The sequence below is a fragment of the Callospermophilus lateralis genome, unplaced genomic scaffold (genome assembly GCF_048772815.1).
Source record: "Callospermophilus lateralis isolate mCalLat2 unplaced genomic scaffold, mCalLat2.hap1 Scaffold_138, whole genome shotgun sequence".
Lineage (NCBI taxonomy): Eukaryota > Metazoa > Chordata > Mammalia > Rodentia > Sciuridae > Callospermophilus > Callospermophilus lateralis.
Window position 1 is genome coordinate 826,646 of NW_027512535.1, and position 21,261 is coordinate 847,906.

Sequence of the window (21,261 nt, forward strand, 5' to 3'; positions counted from 1 at the left end):
GCTATCTTTGTCAAAAAAGATTTCAAAAAGAAGACTTCATATGTGAGGTACGCTACTCTTATTTGGCATTTATACAGAAATCCAGTTATTTCAATATATGTACATTAATAAAATTCCCATTAAAATTGGAGAGCATGTTATACAGAACACCTAAACCAGGTGTATCATAAAATAAAAAGCATGTTACTGAATTAGATTTAGGAAATACATAAATAGAAGAAAGACCACATTCTCTGTTAAAACAAATGCATACATTCTCTAAGTTGACCTGATTCACTAACTTTCCTTGGCAAAACTATACAACGTAAATGAAAGCATAGAAAATTCAACAACAAACCTGTTCAAGCCATAGAAATAATTTTAGAAATAGTTCACTTGAATAAAAGTATAGAAAAATGACTACTTAATCTGGATCAGTGGATAGGAAAGGAAAAAAATATCTCTAGGAAAAAAACAAAAAACACTGCCCCAAAAAGGATACAACAAGAAAGGATACACTTTGCATGACAGTATTACAGCAGTATTTACGCAGGAATGCTTCTAAAGAAGAACAGCAGAATGCAGTTTAATTTTTTTCTTATTTTTTCAGCATTAGATTTACAAATAAATGACTTTAAAACGTACTGAAATTATTCAATTTTTCCCCTAAGATACTTGACTTCTGGTTACAATAGTATAGATAGTTTGAAACAAAATTCAAATATCCAAGGCTTCTCAGAGAGACTAAACACTGTAAAATTTTCTTATTTAGCATTTTTTCAGCTAGACACAGTAATTTTGACCAATTTATTTCATGTCCTTCCAGTTTAAAAAGGGAGAAATTTTTTTTTAAAAAAAGGAAAGTAATTTACTTCTGCTTATTTCTTAAGTAACAAACTTTAGAATATATAATGCCTAATTTATTATTTCTAATCATAACATTAAAATTGCTTGATCCAGAGGGAAAAAAATTAATTCCACAAATTTTTTTTTTACATTTTATATTAATAATTAATTGTATATTCTCAGCACTGCAGAATTTTAAGAGTTGAAAAATCTTGCTTTAACTGTTTCCTGTCAGTTTCTAAGTGTGGGCTCTGGACCAAGTTGCCTTACTATTATGAGGGAACACGCTACATAAATTACCAGGTGCCACCCAGAATAACCAGCTTGTTCTGGCATGCTGGATCTTTTTAGCACTGAAGGTAGTGTATACTGAGAAATCCCTCAGTCACAGGAAAACTAGGACGACTTGTCACCCACATCAGTTTTCCTGAATGAGAAATTCTTGGTAGGGAGGGAGAAGCCTAGCAGACTGTTCTACCAAGCTCTCTAAGGGATTTAATATTTTAAAGGTTAAAACCCGCTTCTTTATAAATAAATACTAATAGATATATACTTCATAAAATTCTTTTTCCAAACTTAATTTTTACATACAAATGAACTTTTTTCTGCAGTCAATAATTCTGACGTTTTCTGGAATTAACTGTATACACAGAAATTTCCTTAAAATTCTTAAGAGGTATCATAATTATTATTCTATCAGGCTTTTACACTTCTTTAATTTTGATTGTATAGAAATTCTTGTCTTTTTATGTTTTCTCCACACTTACCTTTGTTAATATTTAACACTTTCTTTTCCCTTCTTTCGCATCTTGTTTGGGTCTAGCAGATCGAGCAAACTGCTAATATTTTAAAATTAAGGTTTCCTTCATAAAAATGAAAGTAATTTTTTTCTACATAATCATTGTGGGGGGAGGGGATATAATGAGAGCAACTAAGAACAGAGCAGGGAAGAAGAGCAGGAAGGAAAGATTAACATTAAACAGAGACATGAGGTGGGAGGGAAAGGGAGAGAAAAGGGAAATTGCATGGAAATGGAGGGAGACCCTCATTGCTATACAAAATTACATATAAGAGGTTGTGAGGGGAACGGGAAAATAAACAAGGAGAGAAATGAATTACAGCAGATGGGGTAGAGAGAGAAGATGGGAGGGGAGGGGAGGGGGAATAGTAGAGGATAGGAAAGGTAGCAGAATACAACAGTTACTAATAGGGCATTATGTAAAATTGTGGATGTGTAACCAATGTGATTCTGCAATCTGTATTTGGGGTAAAAATGGGAGTTCATAACCCACTTGAATCTAATGTATGAAATATGATATGTCAAGAGCTTTGTAATGTTTTGAACAACCAATAAAAAAAAATTAGCCTTTCCTTTGGTATCATTAGTTTTTATACCTGGACTTTCTACCTTTATACATTAATAACTAAAAGATGATTAACCAATGATATGATCTGGATATTAAAATTATCAAGCAAAATATTAATAATAATACAAGAGAATAATAATGGTATAATGAATGTTTTTGTGACTCCAAATGTATTTCTAAATACCCTTTGTAAGGCTAAGTAAGAAGATGTACTTTTGAGCTATGTAAGTGAAATATTAAGTAAACTTGGCTGAAATTTAATAACTTCATGCATTAAAAGTCTAAATAAAATCATCACCTGCCTCAGCTAAGAAAAGTTTAACTGTAACTGCATATTTCAAGGTAGAATGCCAGATGAGCTTTTTAAAGGGTAACAAGAGAATTAATTTCAGTTATACCCTTTTCCCCAAAATTACATAGTTTTGAAATAGATTGATATAAAGGATACAACCACCATGGGTTTTCCAAAAAGAACATATCCATTTGCTTCCTTTAAGGCTTTTGCTGGTGCTTTTTCATTTGGAAGTCCAATGAAAGCTTGTCCTTTCATGCGGCCTTCTTTCATCAGGCGTATATCAAACCTAGAATACAAGGAAGAAAAGTAGTTTTGCTTCAAAAAATGTAAAATTATTTTGATCCAATGAATAAGAATGTGTTCAACAATTCAAAAGTTGCTATTTCAAAATAAAAATGACTATACTCTCTGATTAACACAGTTAGGCTTTCTAGAATTCTATTTTGTATTCTATTTTTCTACAAGCAGGTAATACAAATTTCATGTTGTGTGAATCTCTATATTTTAACTTTTAAACATATATTTATGTTATTTAAAAGTTATAAAGTAACAGTAAAAGCACACACAGTTTTTGGTTGTTATTGTTTTGGAGCTTAAACTCAGAGTCCTGTGCATACTAGGTATGTTTCTATTACTTAGGTTTGCCACATATATCCCTATTTTCAAAAAGTTTCTTGCAATCAATTCAATACTTTCTGCTCAAAGTGACAACAACAAATAAACAAAAAACCATACGATCAAGGATAGAAGATTAATAGGAACCAAATATAAGCAACTGAGTAATTTATTATATTATTATTACTATAAGAAATTATAATGCAGGGAGAGGGGGAGAATAAATATTCAGTAGATTAGATAAAGTGAAATGAAGGGAAAGGAGGGCATGCAAGAAAAAGGGAAGACTGTGAAATAAATCTAAAATAATTTTCTTATGTACATATACGAACATACCATAGTGAATCTCACTATGGTGTACCTCCATAAAAATAGGGTCCTAAATCATAATAAGATATGTTCCATGCTTGTACAATTATAGCCAAATGGATCCTACTGCCATTTATAACTAAAAAGAACTAATAAGAGGAAAAAAAGGGAAAGAAATTATAGTATCAGGATAGAAAAAGACCTTACTTATTTTCTAGTCAAAACTATCATTTTAAAGTGATACCTAGAGAGAAGACTCTGAAAAGTAGATGGCTCAAATTACAGAGTTTATTCCTAGTACAGTGTTCTATTATTCTACAGCATACTCATTTTTTCAACATTTCTGAGAGAAATCTATACTTCAAAACTACTTAGAAAAATGAGTATAGTTTTCTACTAAGATATGGTATACTGGATGGGAAAAGAATACTAAGATGTAAAGGTATCAAATAAAAAAAAATGCACTGACCTTTTTTAATCACATGGTCAGTCTCATGGGAAACAATATACTATTTTGCTACCTACAGTTTTCTCAACATAGAAATATATTTTAAGTTCAAATTCTTATTATAGACAATACTGAAAATAATGTTTACATATATACACAAACATATGAATGCATATATATATTTTTTCCCCCTGTACAATCACGTCCTATTGGCAACAACAAAGAACAGCATTTTGCATGGCCAGAAAAATAAACTTGATATCCTGATGAGACATCTGCCACTAATGAATACAGACCGAGAATGTTAAGATGTGGTCCTAACTCTGGATATCTATCGAAAAAGACATGCAGGTCAGATAAGAATTAAAAAGTACTTTTTTGACTGAAAGTTAAAACAAAACTAACTTGTTATTTTAACTCCACTCAAACATTTCTCATCTTCTACTTCATTCTACTTTTTATTTATATGACAAAGAATCTTTACTTTGAAATTAACTAGTATAAAATTTTAAAAAATGAAATTTTAACTCCAAATATTAACTTTATAGCAATAATGAATCACATCCCTTTTTTCTACTTTCACAGAGTTGCTAGCTTTGACTAATACAGTTCAATTAAAAGATGAGAACTTTCTTGCCAGAGTACAAATTCTTAAAAAACTTTCCTGGTTACTGTATATTCTTGGATAAACCACTAAAATAATATTTTTCAAAGTGTCCTCTTTGGACCAGTAGCTTCATATCACCCAAAAGCTTTTGAAAAATGCAAACTCATGAGTCTTATTACATTCTAGAAAACCAGACTCTCTGGAGATGGGCCCAAGAAACTGTTTCACCACAATCTTCAGGTGATTATTGTGCGGTATATTAAAGCCTGAATACCTGTGCTTTAGAGCAGGGTACAGGAGCAGAATTTACCAAAAGTCCATTCCTGTAAGTAAAGAAATACCTGAATAAAGCCATAAATATTTGTTTATGTATCACAGATATTTTGAAGCTAGGACTACAAAAATGATTAGCTACAGACAACATGGCCTGCAATAAAATAAAAACATTGTATTTTTTCCTGTTTGTCCATTTAAAGAAGTTTGTCAATTCCTATTCTAGATGTCTAAAAGGTTACTTGTGAAAGAAAATACACCAATATATTCATTCAATCTTCATCTTTAAAAGGAAAATGGTGGCATAACAAAAAGTGTTAAATTCACAACAGAGGAAAACCAAAACATAACTTGAGGTTATGATTGCTACTTACATGATTCGTTGTGTCTCTGATGAAAAGTCAACAAAGCGCCCCAAAATAAATTTAAGATCCTGGAAATTCAATAAGAAAGAAATAAATAAGGAAGCCAGCGGGGAAAATGTAAAATAACAAAATCGATTTGTAAGTTCAACTTACCTTTTCTTGAACATGTTTAGCTAAATTCTTTACATATATTCTACAGTTTGGTTCGCCAGGTTCATAACTTCTAAAAACTGAAAGCGTTTCCATTTCTTATTTAAAGACAAAACAAAGATATAAAATTAAAATATTTTTACCAATTTTTCAAAGAAACTTATAACATGCAAATAACTATTAAACAGGTAAAATAGGCTTTATGAAAATGTTAAAGCCATAGATATTAGTAGCAATATTACTGATGGTTATATAATACAAATTAAAAATCTGAAATGATTATAAGGAAAAAAATTAAGTATTATTTTGAAAAATCTCTGACATCTACAATAACTAAAATCTGTTTAATAAAATATTTACTATTAAAGGTCCTAAGATGAGTTACTTATCAAAGAACAAAGCATATCTGATATTGTTTGTATAACATTTTGATTAAAATAAATTTTCCAAACCACCAGCCACTTCCACATTCAAAAATAATTATGAAGTACTCCAAAATAACAATCGTGTTTTTCGGACAAATGTATTTCAGATTCCCTTTATAAGTTCCCCAAGTTTACTAAGCAATCTGTTCTTCATAACTAGAAGTTATATGCAAAAATACTAGCTGGAAGTCTATCTCTCATTATCGTGGGAAAAAAGTTACATGTTACGAAAAGTCCAAAAACCTTATATTTTTCTGAAATGAACTAAATAATAAAAAATCTTTTAAAAGTGAAAACTATTATGTGAGAATATAAAATCCTAAAATATGCATTTTTAAACATCAACATTGTTTTAGAGTTGCTTTGTATGCACCTCAGATATAGTATGTTAAATCCACAACAGAGAAAAATAAATTATCAATTAACAGTTCTATATTTGTAACACATAACTCCAGACTTGTGGATATAATTATTTGTTTTACATGCCATATAAAAAAGTTTTAGGAATGAAAAGAAATATTTTTCCCAAATGAATATAAGCAGGAAACAGTATGGAAACGAAATTTACCTATAAAGTATAGGGTTTAAAACCCAAAAGAGATGAAAAACATTAATCAGATAAAAATTGATGTTTATGCTTTAAGTTATGTTTCTTGATATAAATGGATTTGTTTTGTTTCTGTGTAGTTAAAGAACTGTGAAATGGAATATAAACTGGTTTATTTCATAACATGACCTTCTTTGGAAATTCTGCCCTTTTCCAACTCCCTTCTAGAAATACATTCTGAGGGCATTTCATCAGAGTCTTCTTTAGTTTCTTCTGTGATGTTCAGATTAGGTTTGGGGAAGATTTTCCCAAATCCTATACTGGATGCATCAACTTCAGTAGCAGGTAATTCTAAGAGTTCAGCATTAATATTAGCCATTAACTATCTCTCTTTTCAATATAGTTTTCAAGTTTCTGTTTCCTATTTTAATTTAACAAATATTTTTGGCATCACTGAATTTTTTGGTGTTTCTCAATGTTCTAGAATAGACATAGGAAAATAATATCCTGTAAAGGTCCAAATAGTAAATATTTTAGGCTTTGTAGGTCATATGGTTTCTATCATGACTATTTAATTTTGTTATTGTAATATGAAAACACCCATAGACAAGAGCTAATCAGCTAAACTATTGCTTTGTGTTGCTACATAGAGGTTCTGCAAAGAGGAAAAAATAAATTTAGTTTCAACGTATTCAGTCTGAGGTGCCAAAGGGGCATCGGATGAAACTTTTACTGGGTAGACAGTGTGAAATATTAATAACTGCAGGAACAAAAAGAAATTTGCAATTAAATAAATTACATAATTCTGCTAAGATAGTCACTCAGTGTTATATAATAGTTATGATGATTATATTGTTACATCAGAACATTGTGAAACAACCTCAATCTTTTCAATAATTATAAGATTAGGATAAGTAAACTATGCTGAAATAAACACCATAACAAGGTATGTCCTTCCATTAACCTCCCCACACTACAAAGAAAAAAAAATAATTATAATCTTGATTCTTTAAGAAGAAACCCCAAATTTAAAAATTACTCATTCAAATTAAGAAAATTAAAAAATACTAAAAATATTTTACTTTAGTTATCAACATACTGGATTTCATTAATAAAATATGAATTTTAGCATCGATAATAATTAATCTGGCATAGGGGAAAAATTCTTAGAAAGGGTTAAACATTCTAGTTAATATTACCTAAAAAAGAAAACCTAAAACCTCTAAAATGCTTCTACTATTAATTTTACTGCTTTGCCAATGATGTAGAATGCTCCCTTTTTGTACATGTATAAGTCTTTGAGCAAATTAAACCTAAGAAAATTGTTCCACGTAAATATGCACAATTTTCATATACTAGTAAAGAAAAAACAGATTAATAAATTTTTATGTTAATGAGTGACTTATAAGATGAACTTACAAAACAAAAAATAAAAATATTGAAAAAAACAAAAATGAAGCTACCCCCCAAAATCAATGCATTCTCACTAACCATCAGACGGGAATTAAAATTCACTAGAGATTTTCACTCATTATGTCTCTTATACCTACTAGAATTCTACCCAATAGTCACAGAAGTATTCAAATATATACGTAAAAAAGATGTATATTTTAGTGTTTTCTGTAACAGTAAAGATTAGAAAACTCATAATATTGTATGATTAAATAATGACTGATATTACTATACTCTGTTCTATTACACAGCCATTAAAAAGTATGGTACATATTTTTATGCTCTGATATAGTAAGTTATCTCCGCTAGACTGTAAATTTTAAAATACAAGAGAAAATGTCTTTGTCCAGAGTCTGCTATATAACAAACTTTCAATAAGTCACTGAGTGAAAGATGAACACCGTAAAATATGATGTGCATATTTTATTCATATTCATGTTCAAAAACAAGAATAAAAGAAAAATGTGTTTACATGTACTGACTGCTATAGTTTGGATCTACACTGATCTTAAAAAAGACTATGTGGTAAAGGCTTGATTAGCCCATGGCAATATTATGGGGTCTAGTGGGAAGTAGTCTCGTCACCAGGAGCTTGCTCTTGACAGGACTTATGGAACACTGGTCTATGACACTTTCTTTCTTTTTGCTTCTTGGCTGTTATGAGATGAGCAGCTTCCTTTGCCATGTGTTACAAATACCATTTACTGCCTCACCATAGTCCCAAAAGCAATGAGTCTATTAACTATGGACTGAAACTTCCTAAACTGCCAAAATAAACCTTTCCTTTAAATTGATGATCTCTGATGTTGTGTTTTAGCAACACAAAGCTAACCCACAAGATAAAGTCTTGAAGAATGCAGAAACAAAAACATTGGTTACCTCTGCACAGTAGAACAGAGAATAGTAGGGTTTGGGAATGCTAACTTTTTAAAAAAATTTACTTTATGTTTCTGTCCTGAGTCAATTTCTAATAAGCTTGTATGATTTTGGAAATAAAAAATTAATGTCTAAAAAAGCTGAAAAAAAACCCTGTAGTTTTTAATATGCTAAATTTAAATGTAAAAATAGTATCTGGTAAACAATCCTCCAAAAGTTTTGGATTAAAAAAAAATACACGAATATTCTCTCTCTCTCTCTCTCTCTCTCTCTCTTTCTCTCTCTCTCTCTCTCTCTCTCTCTCACACACACACACACACACACACACACACAAATATAGATACATGTGTAAAATCTACAACTCACAGGATAGCTATGTTGTTTCCTAATAATACAATGACATTAATAAAACCATAGAACATCACATTAAACAAGCAATGAGAAGTTATCACAACACAAAACTCTTGTATTATTAGTGTATATACCAGCCAGAAAACATAAATTTTACTCTAGATGTCATTACTAGCAAAAAAGTAATAGTGACAACCTTGCAAAGTAAGTTTTATGTATATAAAACAGTTGAAAATGTATATTATTTCATGATATTAAGGAAGCCTAATCACATATTTTAAGTAAAACTGACAAATACGAAATCAGACAAATATTATATATGAAACTTAATTCTAGTGCAATAAGACTGACTTTATCACGTGAAAGAACTCAAATATTCTTACCAGAATTTTTTTCTTCACAATTCTGTTCTTTCTCTAAATCTTTCTTCAATGCAGCTGGCAGGTCCGTTGATATGTGGAATTCAATTCTTTTATTACCTAAAGGTTGTGGTTGGTCAAATACATCCGAAGGTAACAGCACAGGATGTACATTGCTATTTAAAAATAACCACAGCATGAATTTGTAATCGCAAATCCTGAGAATATTATTTCATTCTCAATTTAAAAGTAACAGTTTGATAAAACATTCAATAAGCACTGCATAAAGTGTTTTAAATACTGCAGTAAACTCTAAGATATGCACTAATGTATTACTAAATTTCTATTTTACAGATGAGGAGATTGAGGTTAAAAGATGCTAATAATTTGCATAAAGTTACCAGGTAAATGAAGGGCAGTACTTGAATTACTTGACTACTGATTTTATACACCATGTTATTTACTAATATACTCAAAAAAGTTAAATTTATATTAATGTATAAATTTTTAATGCACTATATTTTATACAGTATGCAGCAGCACTGTGTTAACAAAGTAAATAACAGCTATAAGTGGCTGCTGATTCTTTATGAAAAACAAATATATAATAAATATCTCAATTTTATACTGAGTTCAGCTTAAATAATATTTTGGGTATACATGTTACATAGTCATATTATCAACATTAATTTCATCTGCTTCTTTTTACTGTTTTAATTTGGCTACTGGAAAGTTTAATGTGGCTCACATTGTTTCTGCTGTTCAGTACTGCTATAGAGATTAAAAGTATGGAATAGCAGTGTCAAGTCAGGTGGGTATCAAATTATATATCACATTATTTCTACTTAAATTGAAATAAGTGATTAAAAATATATTCCCTTAAAAATAAAAATAAAAATTAAAACTCCCCTCTTAATTTATAAAGTTAATTATAAGACAAATATATCTAATAGAGAAACTAAAAGAAGTTAAAATTTCAATTAATATTGAGACACTAAATAGAAAAGACAAAAAGAGAACATGATGTTATAAAATGAAACGTGGAAAATTCTGAGACCCGGGCTACTCAGTATTATTAAACAATGGTAAACTGTGAGAAAATTATGAATAGTTGTGAATGTGGCAAACAGGAAGCCACTGGTGAACCAAGTAAAGGTGTACTAAACAAAAGCTACATTTAGGAATAATGTAGTTAAGCAAGTAAACAAAGTACATATGGACAGCATTCACTTTCATAATTCTATATAAAACTACCTGTGTGAAGAAGATGAGGGTGTATTCAACATATCCTGTATTTTTCGCTTTTTTCTCACATGGCGCTGCTTTACCATCTTTGGTCTTTTGGGCTGAAAATTTGCTAGTTCCATTAGTTTGGTCATTCTATGTTGGAAAAGAGGGAGTGTAAACAAGATCCTTATCTAGAAGCATAATTATTCAATACTGTTGGTGTTAAGCTTAAATTTGAATTTGGATGTATAAAAATAAGTTATAACACAATTCACTTATCTAATATGTAATATATTTACATAGGATAAGAAATTCTAAGACATAAATAAAGGGATAAAAAATTTGACAGAGCTTAAATTCTAACTTTCTTTGAAAGATTTGACAGAGCTTATATTCTAACTTTCTTTGAAAGAATTAAGAATTTACTTAAAATTTATCAAATTATCTTAAAAATATTTTTCATTATAAACATTATTAGTTGTCCAAATAAAATGGTGGACTCATACCAAACAGAAGAACTGATACCTTAAAACAATTTATGTAATTTTATTGATATTTTCTTGACCAGATATTCAAAAGACTTTACCAAGAGAGTAAAACTATTTTGATTCATATTCAAACAGAACATAGACCAAAAAGTATTTCACTGAAAAGTATCATATGAATATATGCTGCAAATAAATCATAATATAAGCAAGGTAAGGTAACAAGCTAAGTAAGAACAGTTTTCAAATACTTCACTCAAAGTAGCTTGCAGGGTTGGGGATTTAGCTCAGTGGCAGAGCACTTGCCTAGCACATGCAAGGCCCTGAGTTCAGTCCCCAGCCCTGGGGTAGGGAGTGGGGTGGAAGTAGCCTGCAGGTAATAATTAGGAAGTAGTATTGATACCTTGTACATAGCTTTCCTCCATTGTAAGTATGAATAGCTAATATTTATATCTTACTAAGCATTCTTGAATTTCCCATAAAGAAGGAGCTCAGAAACCACCAGTCACAATTCTAACTCTCAGAATTTCATTTGTAAAATTTGGAAGCACCACAAATACACTCAACAAGAGAGGAGGTATGGCTCAAATAGGTTTTAAATATTTTTCCCCCAGAGAAAAATGTAAACATACGATGTAAATTTTTAAACTCTCTTAATTACACAACTTACCAAAAATTTTATGAAAAATCCAGTGATTTAAATCACATAAATTGCTCACCTGAAGTACACCAAGTCTCTAAATCAAGGTCATGCACATATATTAGATACTCAAAAAACATATGCTGAACTAATAAATATTCCCTTTTTTTGGAAAGTTCTGTTACAGAGTGACAGAAAAGCATGGAAACACAGGTTACTCTATGCAGTTTTGTTTTCTCTCATAAAGATGAATTAATGGCAGAAATGAATACAAGGTAACACTTCAACACTAGGCAGCGATTCTAAACAGCAAAATGACCAAAAAAACTCAAAAATGTGAAAAATACGACACTGAACAGACTATGCAAAGAACACTTGTATATTGTATGAGAGCTAAAACAAGAAGACAGAGAGTCACTGACAAAGTTTGCATCTTGAACATCCCCCAAAGGCCTTGTGTTTAAAAGCCTGGTTTTCAGGGTGGCCCTATTAGGCAGTAATGGAATCTTTAGGAGGTAGGGCCTAGTGAAAGGTCCTGATGTCAACCAGGGCATGCCCTTGAAGTGTACTGTGAGCTGTGATCTCTCTCTTTCTGACCGTAAGGCAAGTAGTTCTGCTGTGCCTCATCGCATGCCTAAAATAATGAGGCCAATCAACCAGAACCTCCACAATTGGAGAGGCCAGTAAATAAATAAATAAAACCCTTTTCTAAGTTCATTATCTCAAGCACTTCATTATAATGATGTAATGCCAACAAACACAGCCAGTTTATTTGACCTCATTTGATATCTGCATGTCAGGTGACTTAAATAAATTTGCACCAAGCTATACACATCCAGTTCCACAAAATACTTGAAAAGTATATTATAAACTATTTGGGGGCTAGTTAAAATATCAAGTAGGCAAATTCACAAACACAAATCCACAAATAATGAAGTTTCATGGTGTGCTTTTAATGCCACAATCACTCATCTAAAAAATAATGCATACTCCCCCAAAATACCCTTAGGTCCTAGTACCTATTCTTAGGTCTTAATTTATAAAACTTTATATGCTAGAGGGGTGATGGCTATGAACAAATTCTAATGATTCCAAAATCTGAAGAATTATGCAAAGTATAGGAAGAACAAAAAAGTCTTTCCCACATTCTATGCTTCTTACAATCTAAACAATTTATTCTTATTACTAACCTCTGTCGGTCCTCATCATCACTGCTTTCATATTCTGATTCTTTACTAGATAACTCCTCATCCTCATCTGGTAAAGGAGGGTCCTCAGGTGGCCGAGGAGATGTAGGTGGGAGAGGTGCATGCAATGGCATATAGTCTTCATACTAATTTAAAAAACAAAACAAAAATGCTATGGCAATCCATGATATTTACAGAATAGACAAACCAATTTCCATGTAAATACTTGATTCTTATTTCCCTTTACTTCATAATATTCTTTTGCATATTCAGCACAGAAACATATTCATGTGTGCTGTGGCAGACTACTAATTGATCACAAAATTTATTTTGTCTTCTTTGGCTTCTAGCTGGACCAACTTTGAAAGCCCCTCTTAGAGTTATTGTTTGCCATGTAACCAAAAATAGGAGAAAAAAGAACTCTAACATAATTTTCCCTTCCTGATCTGCAGACTATTTGGTAATGCCCTCATCAACCTGACAAGGCACAGGGTGAAGACAACTCAGGCTTTTGAATAACTTAGAAGAGATTATCTTTCTATCATAATTTTGGAATGGAAACAACGTGAACAAGAAATAACTTACTGTATTAAAAGAGTTAAGAGTAAATTTTGTTCATTAACAGCTGCTAGCACAATCTTTTTGCTTTTTTTATATACCTTTATTTTGTTTATTTATTTATTTTTATGTGGTGCTGAGGATGGAACCCAGGGCCTCACACATGCCAGGCAAGCACTCTTCCACTGAGCCACAATCCCAGCCCCTAGCATAATCATAAAAACCCTGTAACAAGCACTGAGTAGGTGCTAAAGCTCCAAAGAAAAATTATAAAGCTAACACTACATACAGCAGAAAAGCAGTCAAGCCCAATGCAAATTCTCTTCTATGGTAACACTCAAAATAATTTTGCATTATTATTATCCGTAAATATATACAGTATTACATTGGAATAATTTTAAGAGTAGACATAGCTTAATGTCTAAATTACTACAAGATTTGCAGGTAAATTCTAATATAGTATTAGCAACCTTTTTTTCTTGTCTTTCTCAAATGACACAACAGAGCGACAACAATGGAATTTTTAGATGTTTCTATTGTTGTGGTTATGTTGTAATGATGCAACATTGTAGGTTAAAGAATTGAACAATACTATAAGAAATTTTGGTCTCTATTACCAAAACTTTCATAATCTGGTTTTCCTCTTTCCCTTTCTAAACGTTACATGCCCACAGATTTGGCACTTTTCAAATACATGAATATACATGGGGGTATCTATATACTTTCATACTTATATTAATTCTTGTTAAGTATAATACTCATAATATGCATTAAGTATAAGTATTATAATACTTGAAAAGCATATGCAAGTACATATAAAATGTATGTAAGTATGATGCCTATAAAATGTATATGATTATATATTTATACTTATACTTTTATATAGTCATGTATATTTTTAGTAGTTCATCTGTAAAACAAAGTCTTCAATTATGTAAGCATACTAAAACCTAATAAAATCATTCTGCTACTGCTGCCTCTGGCAATAATTTCAAATACTCTGACTCTGTAGAGTTAGAAATGGCCATGCGTTATTCATCTAAGAAATAAAGGAACTGTTTCAACAGTTTGTTAAGCGTGTGGAAGTTCTACTGAGCTATGTTTTAAAATCCCAGGATAGTGATCAGTTTATCTTTGTGTAATATATTCTTGAAGCATAGCTAAAGGCAAGTTAGTATTTTATTCTTATGAGGATTTAAACATTATACATCAAAGGATTGGTAGGCAGGTACTTTATTCTGGCAAATAGATCAAGAAAAGAAAAAAAAACAGAAGTGTGATTAGAGGAAATTCCAGGCTATATGGCCATAATTACAACAACTAAAAAATGATCACTCATCAAAATGACCTTCACTTAATCTATGTGAGGAAAAACACTGTGATATATTTTCTAAACTTTCCTTGCCCTGCTTTTATAAACTGTATCCATTACAAATATAGTCATAGAACCAACTTCTTATATCTCACAGAAAGAAAAAAATCTCTTTGAATCATGTCCCTAAAAAAAGTAAAGGTTTCAATCATTTGTGCATCACATGATAACTGATAGCTGTCCTTCACTTTCTAAAAATATTTGCTAAATTCAATACTAAGCAGGAGCATTCTCAACCTACTTATCCTTCCGCAATGCAAGGCAAGGAATCAACATTATATGATAAATCAAAGTGAAACTAGCATCTTTGTACCATTCCCAAGGTATCATATCAAACTAATATATTTTTACATCAAAGGGATTATAATTTGCCAACTATATCCTTTTACATCTTGATGGATAAGGACAGAGTTAAAAATCACACTTAGAGATTGACATCTAACATAGACTGGAAAATAACATATGGATATTATCTGAGCTTCAGGTAGAGGCCAGTGAAAGGTGAATTTCCTTATTCAGCATTTCTGTTGTGAAATCATCTATGAAGTAATGGCAAAAGTGACCAGAAAATTGAGAGGCAAATGCTAATAAAATGGACAAAATTGAAGAATTTCATGGTACATAGACAAGAATGTCTACTGTGAATAATATAAACAATTAATCATTAATAAGAAAAATGTACAGAATATATTATTCCTAGGTCTTTCATTTGAAATGCTTAAAGCCTTAATATTCCTGTGACAAATAAGAGACTACCACAGGTAATTTGGGGTTTGAGAGACAGAAATACTCTGTGCATCAAAAGTAATTTTGCCATGCAATTCTAGTTGTTATTTATAGGGTAACTTAAGGTTAAAAAAAGTAATTCTGCTTCCATAGCTCACATATAACAATTTATGAAACAAGAACAACTTTTGATTTAGAAAGCACTTAATGCTCATACTTTTTTGTTTTTTATTGTGAGCTCCTTACCCTCTTTAGGTTAAGGCAGTAAGTTCCTTTTTTTTCTCCTATTTTATAGATTTATCTGTTTCATAAGCCAAACTTGAATATTAATAGATCTGGCAATAATTGTTGTATACCTTTTTTCAAATAAAATGTCTATTGTGAAATAAAATTAACATGAGATGCCAATTGCATATAGCATTGTGAAAATATCTTTAAATGCAATATTTATCTAAGGAAGAAGCAACAGGCACTTAGACTCTTCTGGCTGAAGAGCAATTAATGCACACAATAGGAAGGAAATTTGGCAATATTTGTCTAATAACATAAGAGCATATAAATTTCGATTGACTACTTTCATATCAACATAGTTAAGGAAAACATCAAGTTGCACAATACTATATAGAACAGGAATTAATAATTGTGTGTGTGTGAGTGTGTGTGTGTGTGTGTGTGTGTGTGTGTGTGTGTGTGTGTGTCTGTTGTATGTCATTAGAAGAATGTAGTCACCAGGGAGAGGAAAGAGGAGGGAATGAGAAATAAAATTACCAAAGTTATGTTATGTGCATGAATAAATATGTGACAATGAAATCCACCATTATGCATACTTGTAATACACCAATAAAAAATTTTTTTAAAATGAAGTCAACCTAAATTTCAAAAAGTTACTTAAATAAGAAATAGTGTACTTTTATACTATGATAAAAAGAAATAACTATAAATTATATGTAACATACTATGCATTATTGTGAAAGTGTTTTGAAATAAAAAAAATTACAAGAGGATACAATTAGAATGTGAAAATTTGATTTTTCTTCAAAATATTCTCAAAAATACTTGATAAACATCTATGATCATCACATAATTATCATTTCTATCTATGTAATAAAAACTCAGAAATTGAGGAAAGAAAACATCTTTCCTATTCTGATTAAGGGTACTTACTAATAACACGAATCATAACTAATGGTGGAATGTTGAAAGCTTTCCTCTGTCATAAGGAAATAAGATAGTGGCCACTTTCACACTTCCATTCATTCACCATTATATCAATCATTTTTGCCTGTACAATAAACCAGAAAAAAATGAGCAACATAAGTAAGAACATCAAAGAAGATTAAATTAAATGAGAGCTGCTCCATGTTTAAAAGACTGATATCTGCTGAGAGCCAGAGGAGTCTGTATGGCCCCTGGCATTTTGCCAACAGTATTGACAGGCGAGGCATTACTATCCGCCTCTGCCGCTACTTTTGAGTTCTCGCACTACTTTCGAGCTCTCCTGGGGATTTCCAGGGGCCATACAGACTCCGCTGGCTCTCAGCAGATATCTTAAAGACATCAATGCTACCTAAATCGATCAATAGATTTACTTTACCAAATCTCAAAATTTAAACTTTTTTATTGGCTTATTTACTTATTTTAATTAGGTATATATGAGAGAATGCATTTTGATTCCTTGTATACAATTGGAGCACAACTTTTCCTTTCTCTGGCTGTACACAATGTAACATTGCATCATACATACATCATAGGTACACGCAAATTTTGCATGTGGCAAAAATTTGTTCCCAAAATGTAGGCTCTCTCTTCACCTCATTGATTGTAACATGTTCTCAGCAAAATAAAGAGACAAAAAAATTAAAGGGATGAAAATAGGAAAAGAAGAACTCAAACTATCATTATTTGCTGATGACATGATTCCATACTTAGAGGATCCTAAAAACTCCACCAGAAAACTTCTAGAATTAATGAATTCAGTAAAGTAGCAGGATATAAAATTAATAACCATAAATCAAATGAATTTCTATACATCAGTGATTAATCCTCTGAAAGAGAAATTAGGAAAACTACCCCATTCACAATAGGCTCACTAAAATACTTGGGGATCAACTTAATAAAAGAGGTGAAAGACCTCTCCAATGAAAACTACAGAACACTAAAGGAAGAAATTGAAGTAGACCTTAGAAGATGGAAAGATCTCCCATGCTCTTTGATAGGCAAAATTAATACTGTCAAAATGGCCATACTACCAAAGTGCTATACAGATTCAATGCAATTCCAATTAAAATCCCAGTGACATTCCTTATAGAAATAGAGAAAGCAATCATGAAATTCATTTGGAAAAATAAGAGACCTAGAACAGCCAAAGCAATCCTTAGCAAGAAGAGTGAAGCAGGAGGCACCACAATACAAGACCTTAAACTATACTACAGAGCAATAGTAAAAAAAAAAAAAAAACCCAGCATGGTATTGGCACCAAAATAAACTTGTAGACCAATGATACAGAATAGAGGACACAGAGACTAATCTTCATAATTACAGTTATCTCATACTAGACAAAGGTGCCAAAAACATTCATAGGAGAAAAGACAGCCTCTTCAACAAATGGTGCTGGAAAAACTGGAAATCCATATGCAGCAAAATGAAACTAAAACCCTATCTTTCACCATGCACAAAACTCAAAGTGGATCAAAGACCTAGGATTAGACAAGAGACCCTGCACCTAAAAAAGGAAAATGTAGGCCCAAATCTTCATCAGGTCGATTTAGACTACAACTTCCTTAACAAGACTCCTAAAGCACAAGATATAAAATCAAGAATTAATAAATGAGATGGATTCAAACTAAAAAACTTCTTCTCAGCAAAAGAATTAATCAATGAGGTGAAAGGAGAGCCTACATTTTGGGCATAAATTTTTGCCCTTTGCAAGTCCAACTTTTTTTTTTTTTAGGGAAAATGACAAGTGAATTTTAAAGTATATTAAACATCCCACTGGTAGTATTGACACAGGCCTGTAATTTCAGCAGCTGGGAGGCTGAGGCAGGAGGATGGAGAGGTCAAAGCCAGCCTCAGCAAAAGCGAGGCACTAAGCAATGCAGTGAGACCCTGTCTCTCAATAAAAATACAGAATAGGGCTGGGGATGTGGCTCAGTGGTCAAGTGCCCCTGAGTTCAATCCTCTATTTTTGATCACTCTTATTTACATGAGTTGTTGTCAGATAATTGTGTCAGGCATTTTAATGAATCCTTACACTAATACTTTTGTTTTTCATCTCTGTGCAAGAAAATTGTCCCATTTTTTCTTCTCTTGATGCTATGGTTCTCCTATTATCAGTATCAATGGGGTATGAAATGCCTTAAAGTTTTCATCAGTAAGTTATGAAAAATCCAGTTGCTCTGTATCATTGCTAATGCTTACTGAAGAGTTTCTAAATTAGTCCAGGTTATTCAGTTTGTTTTGTCATTTTAGGGTTAGACTTTGCATATTGTTAATGATTAATGGCGATTAATGGCATTGAGCAACATTTTATGCCCTATTGGATCTTAGTTAATTTAATTAATTAATTATTAGTTAATTTGTTTCCATTTTTCTGATTTGCAGATATATTTGATTTGAGATTTTTCAGAATATATGTTGCAAATCTTTTGAGTATGTGGCTCAGAACTGTGAACTCATCACTGCGCTCTCTTAATGAGGTATTTTATTGGTTAGAACTTTATAGATTTTATGTTGTTATTTTCAATATGTTTACTGTTCATGCTTATTGTATCATGTTGAAGGAACATCTACATATATCTGAAGCTATTTTCCTGTGCTTTCTTATGAGATCTTATTGTTTCAACTTTCACATTAGAACTATAAGACACCTTGAAATTACTTGTTGTATGGTGTGAGATAATGACAAACATATTTTCCCCATAAGTATATCTCCATTAAGCCAGTAATATTAATTGGAAGGGTCATCATTTTCTAACTACTTTGTATTTGCATTATTTTGCAGTCATGTATTTTGTATATGCATAGCTTTTTTCTTGATTCTCAATTCTACAAATGTAGTCTATCTATCCTAGCATAAATGCCACATTGATTAGATCCAATAGATTTGTAATTCTTAATATTTGTAAATGTACATCCTCCAGTGTTGTTCTTCATTATTTCCAGTGTCTTCTAAGTATCTTTACATTTCCTATTTCCTTATAAATTTAAAAACCAGCTTGTCAATCTCTTCACTCTGTTCCCATATACACTGAGAAAACAAAATCAAAAACAAGTTTGAGATTTTGATAGGTTGTATTTGATCTCATGATCAGTTTGAGAAGAATTCATAATTAATAATTTTAAACTATTCAACTCCATCATTCCAATATATGAGGTCTTTATAATTTCTTTTTCAGCACATTTTTATCATACATAATAGAAACTATATGACTTTTTTTTTTTTGAAAGAAGGGATGTTTTTTTTAACTGTGGTTGTTTAGGTATAAATTGCTGACAACATAATCTGCCCTTTTTAGGTTGTGTAGTTTGGCCATTTGGGACAAATGTATGTAGAAAACTACCTGAATGTAGATATAGAATATGAATGTTTCCATCACATTAAATTGTTTCCTTTTATAACTTTTATGATCATATCTTTTTTTCCTATCCTCAGTCCATAATAACCATTGAGGAGATTTATATTTCTATAGGTTTGCCTTTTGGTAGAATGTCATTGGAATGACTCATACAGTGTGAAATCTTGTATCTGGCTTCTTTCGTCAAGCTTGATGCATGTTTCAAAAATGTGTGACTTGATGCATGTGTAAGCTATGTGTTTCTTTATAGTGCTCAATAGTTTTCTATTGTATAAAATATAATTAACTGTGCATTTATCAGTTAATGGGTATTTGGTTATTTCCAATTTGGGGCTGTAATATGTAATGTCTCTATAAACAATTGTATTGACATATACTTTGCTTTTTACATTTTAAGAGCTGGATCTTATGGTAAGTATATGTTTGACTTTATACGAAATCACCAAGAAGCCTTTTGAAGTGGTTGTACCACTTTGCAGGCCCATCAGCATATTCGAGATAGTGTTTCAGTTGCTCTGCTTCCTTGCCAGAATTTTGTAGTCATGTTGCTGACATTATTGTTTTGTTTCTAAATTTTTTGACATTTTTATATGAGTGTAGTGATATCTAGTTGTAATTTTAATTATTTTCCTAAAAGACAATGATATGGAACATATTTTCTTTTGCTTACTTGCTCCATGTCTAAGTCTTTTTAAAAAAAAATTTATTGTATTTTATATATTTTTTTATGCAGTGCTAAGGACTGAACCCAGTGCCTCACACATACTAAGCAAGTGCTCCTCCTCTGTGCCCCAGCCCTACACATAGTTTTTTTTTTTATGTAGTGTCTCATTAAAGATAGTTTGATATTTTAGATACTTTGATGGTTCTGTGTAGTCTTATTAGTGAGTCATTCAGTTCTTTATATATTCTGGATACAAGTTTTTTGACAGATACATGTTTTGTATCCTTGCTGAGTACAGGGTAGATCTTAATCTCTGCTTACTCTTGTTAGCCCAGTGCAGCTGTAGAGGGAACAGTTCCATTTACCCAGTGGCATATTTAGGAAGACAAACATCACCAACCTTAGGATGCTGTAAAAAATACACTGGAATGCATTTTTGGAACACTGTTTATTTTTAATTTTGATTAAAATTTTGATATAGAAGGTTTTATGAATTGCAATGAAAGATAAAGTGATAGGAAAGTATATGTAATAACAAGAGCAAAGATGGCAGAATGAAAAGCC

The 21,261-nt window shown here is 31.3% G+C and overlaps 1 protein-coding gene across 1 annotated transcript; it reads right to left on the minus strand.

Moving 5' to 3' along the window:
* Positions 1–452: 452 nt before the first annotated feature.
* On the minus strand, positions 453–20,712 carry LOC143386312 (RNA-binding region-containing protein 3-like). Its single transcript, XM_077108108.1, has 10 exons — positions 20,704–20,712; positions 12,807–12,949; positions 10,519–10,644; positions 9,289–9,440; positions 6,416–6,577; positions 5,258–5,352; positions 5,114–5,172; positions 2,641–2,773; positions 1,593–1,664; positions 453–540 (listed from the first exon to the last, which is right to left on the minus strand). The coding sequence occupies exons 1-9, from the start codon at positions 20,710–20,712 to the stop codon at positions 1,605–1,607; spliced, it is 939 nt and encodes a 312-aa protein (XP_076964223.1). The 3' UTR covers positions 453–540; positions 1,593–1,604.
* Positions 20,713–21,261: the final 549 nt, after the last annotated feature.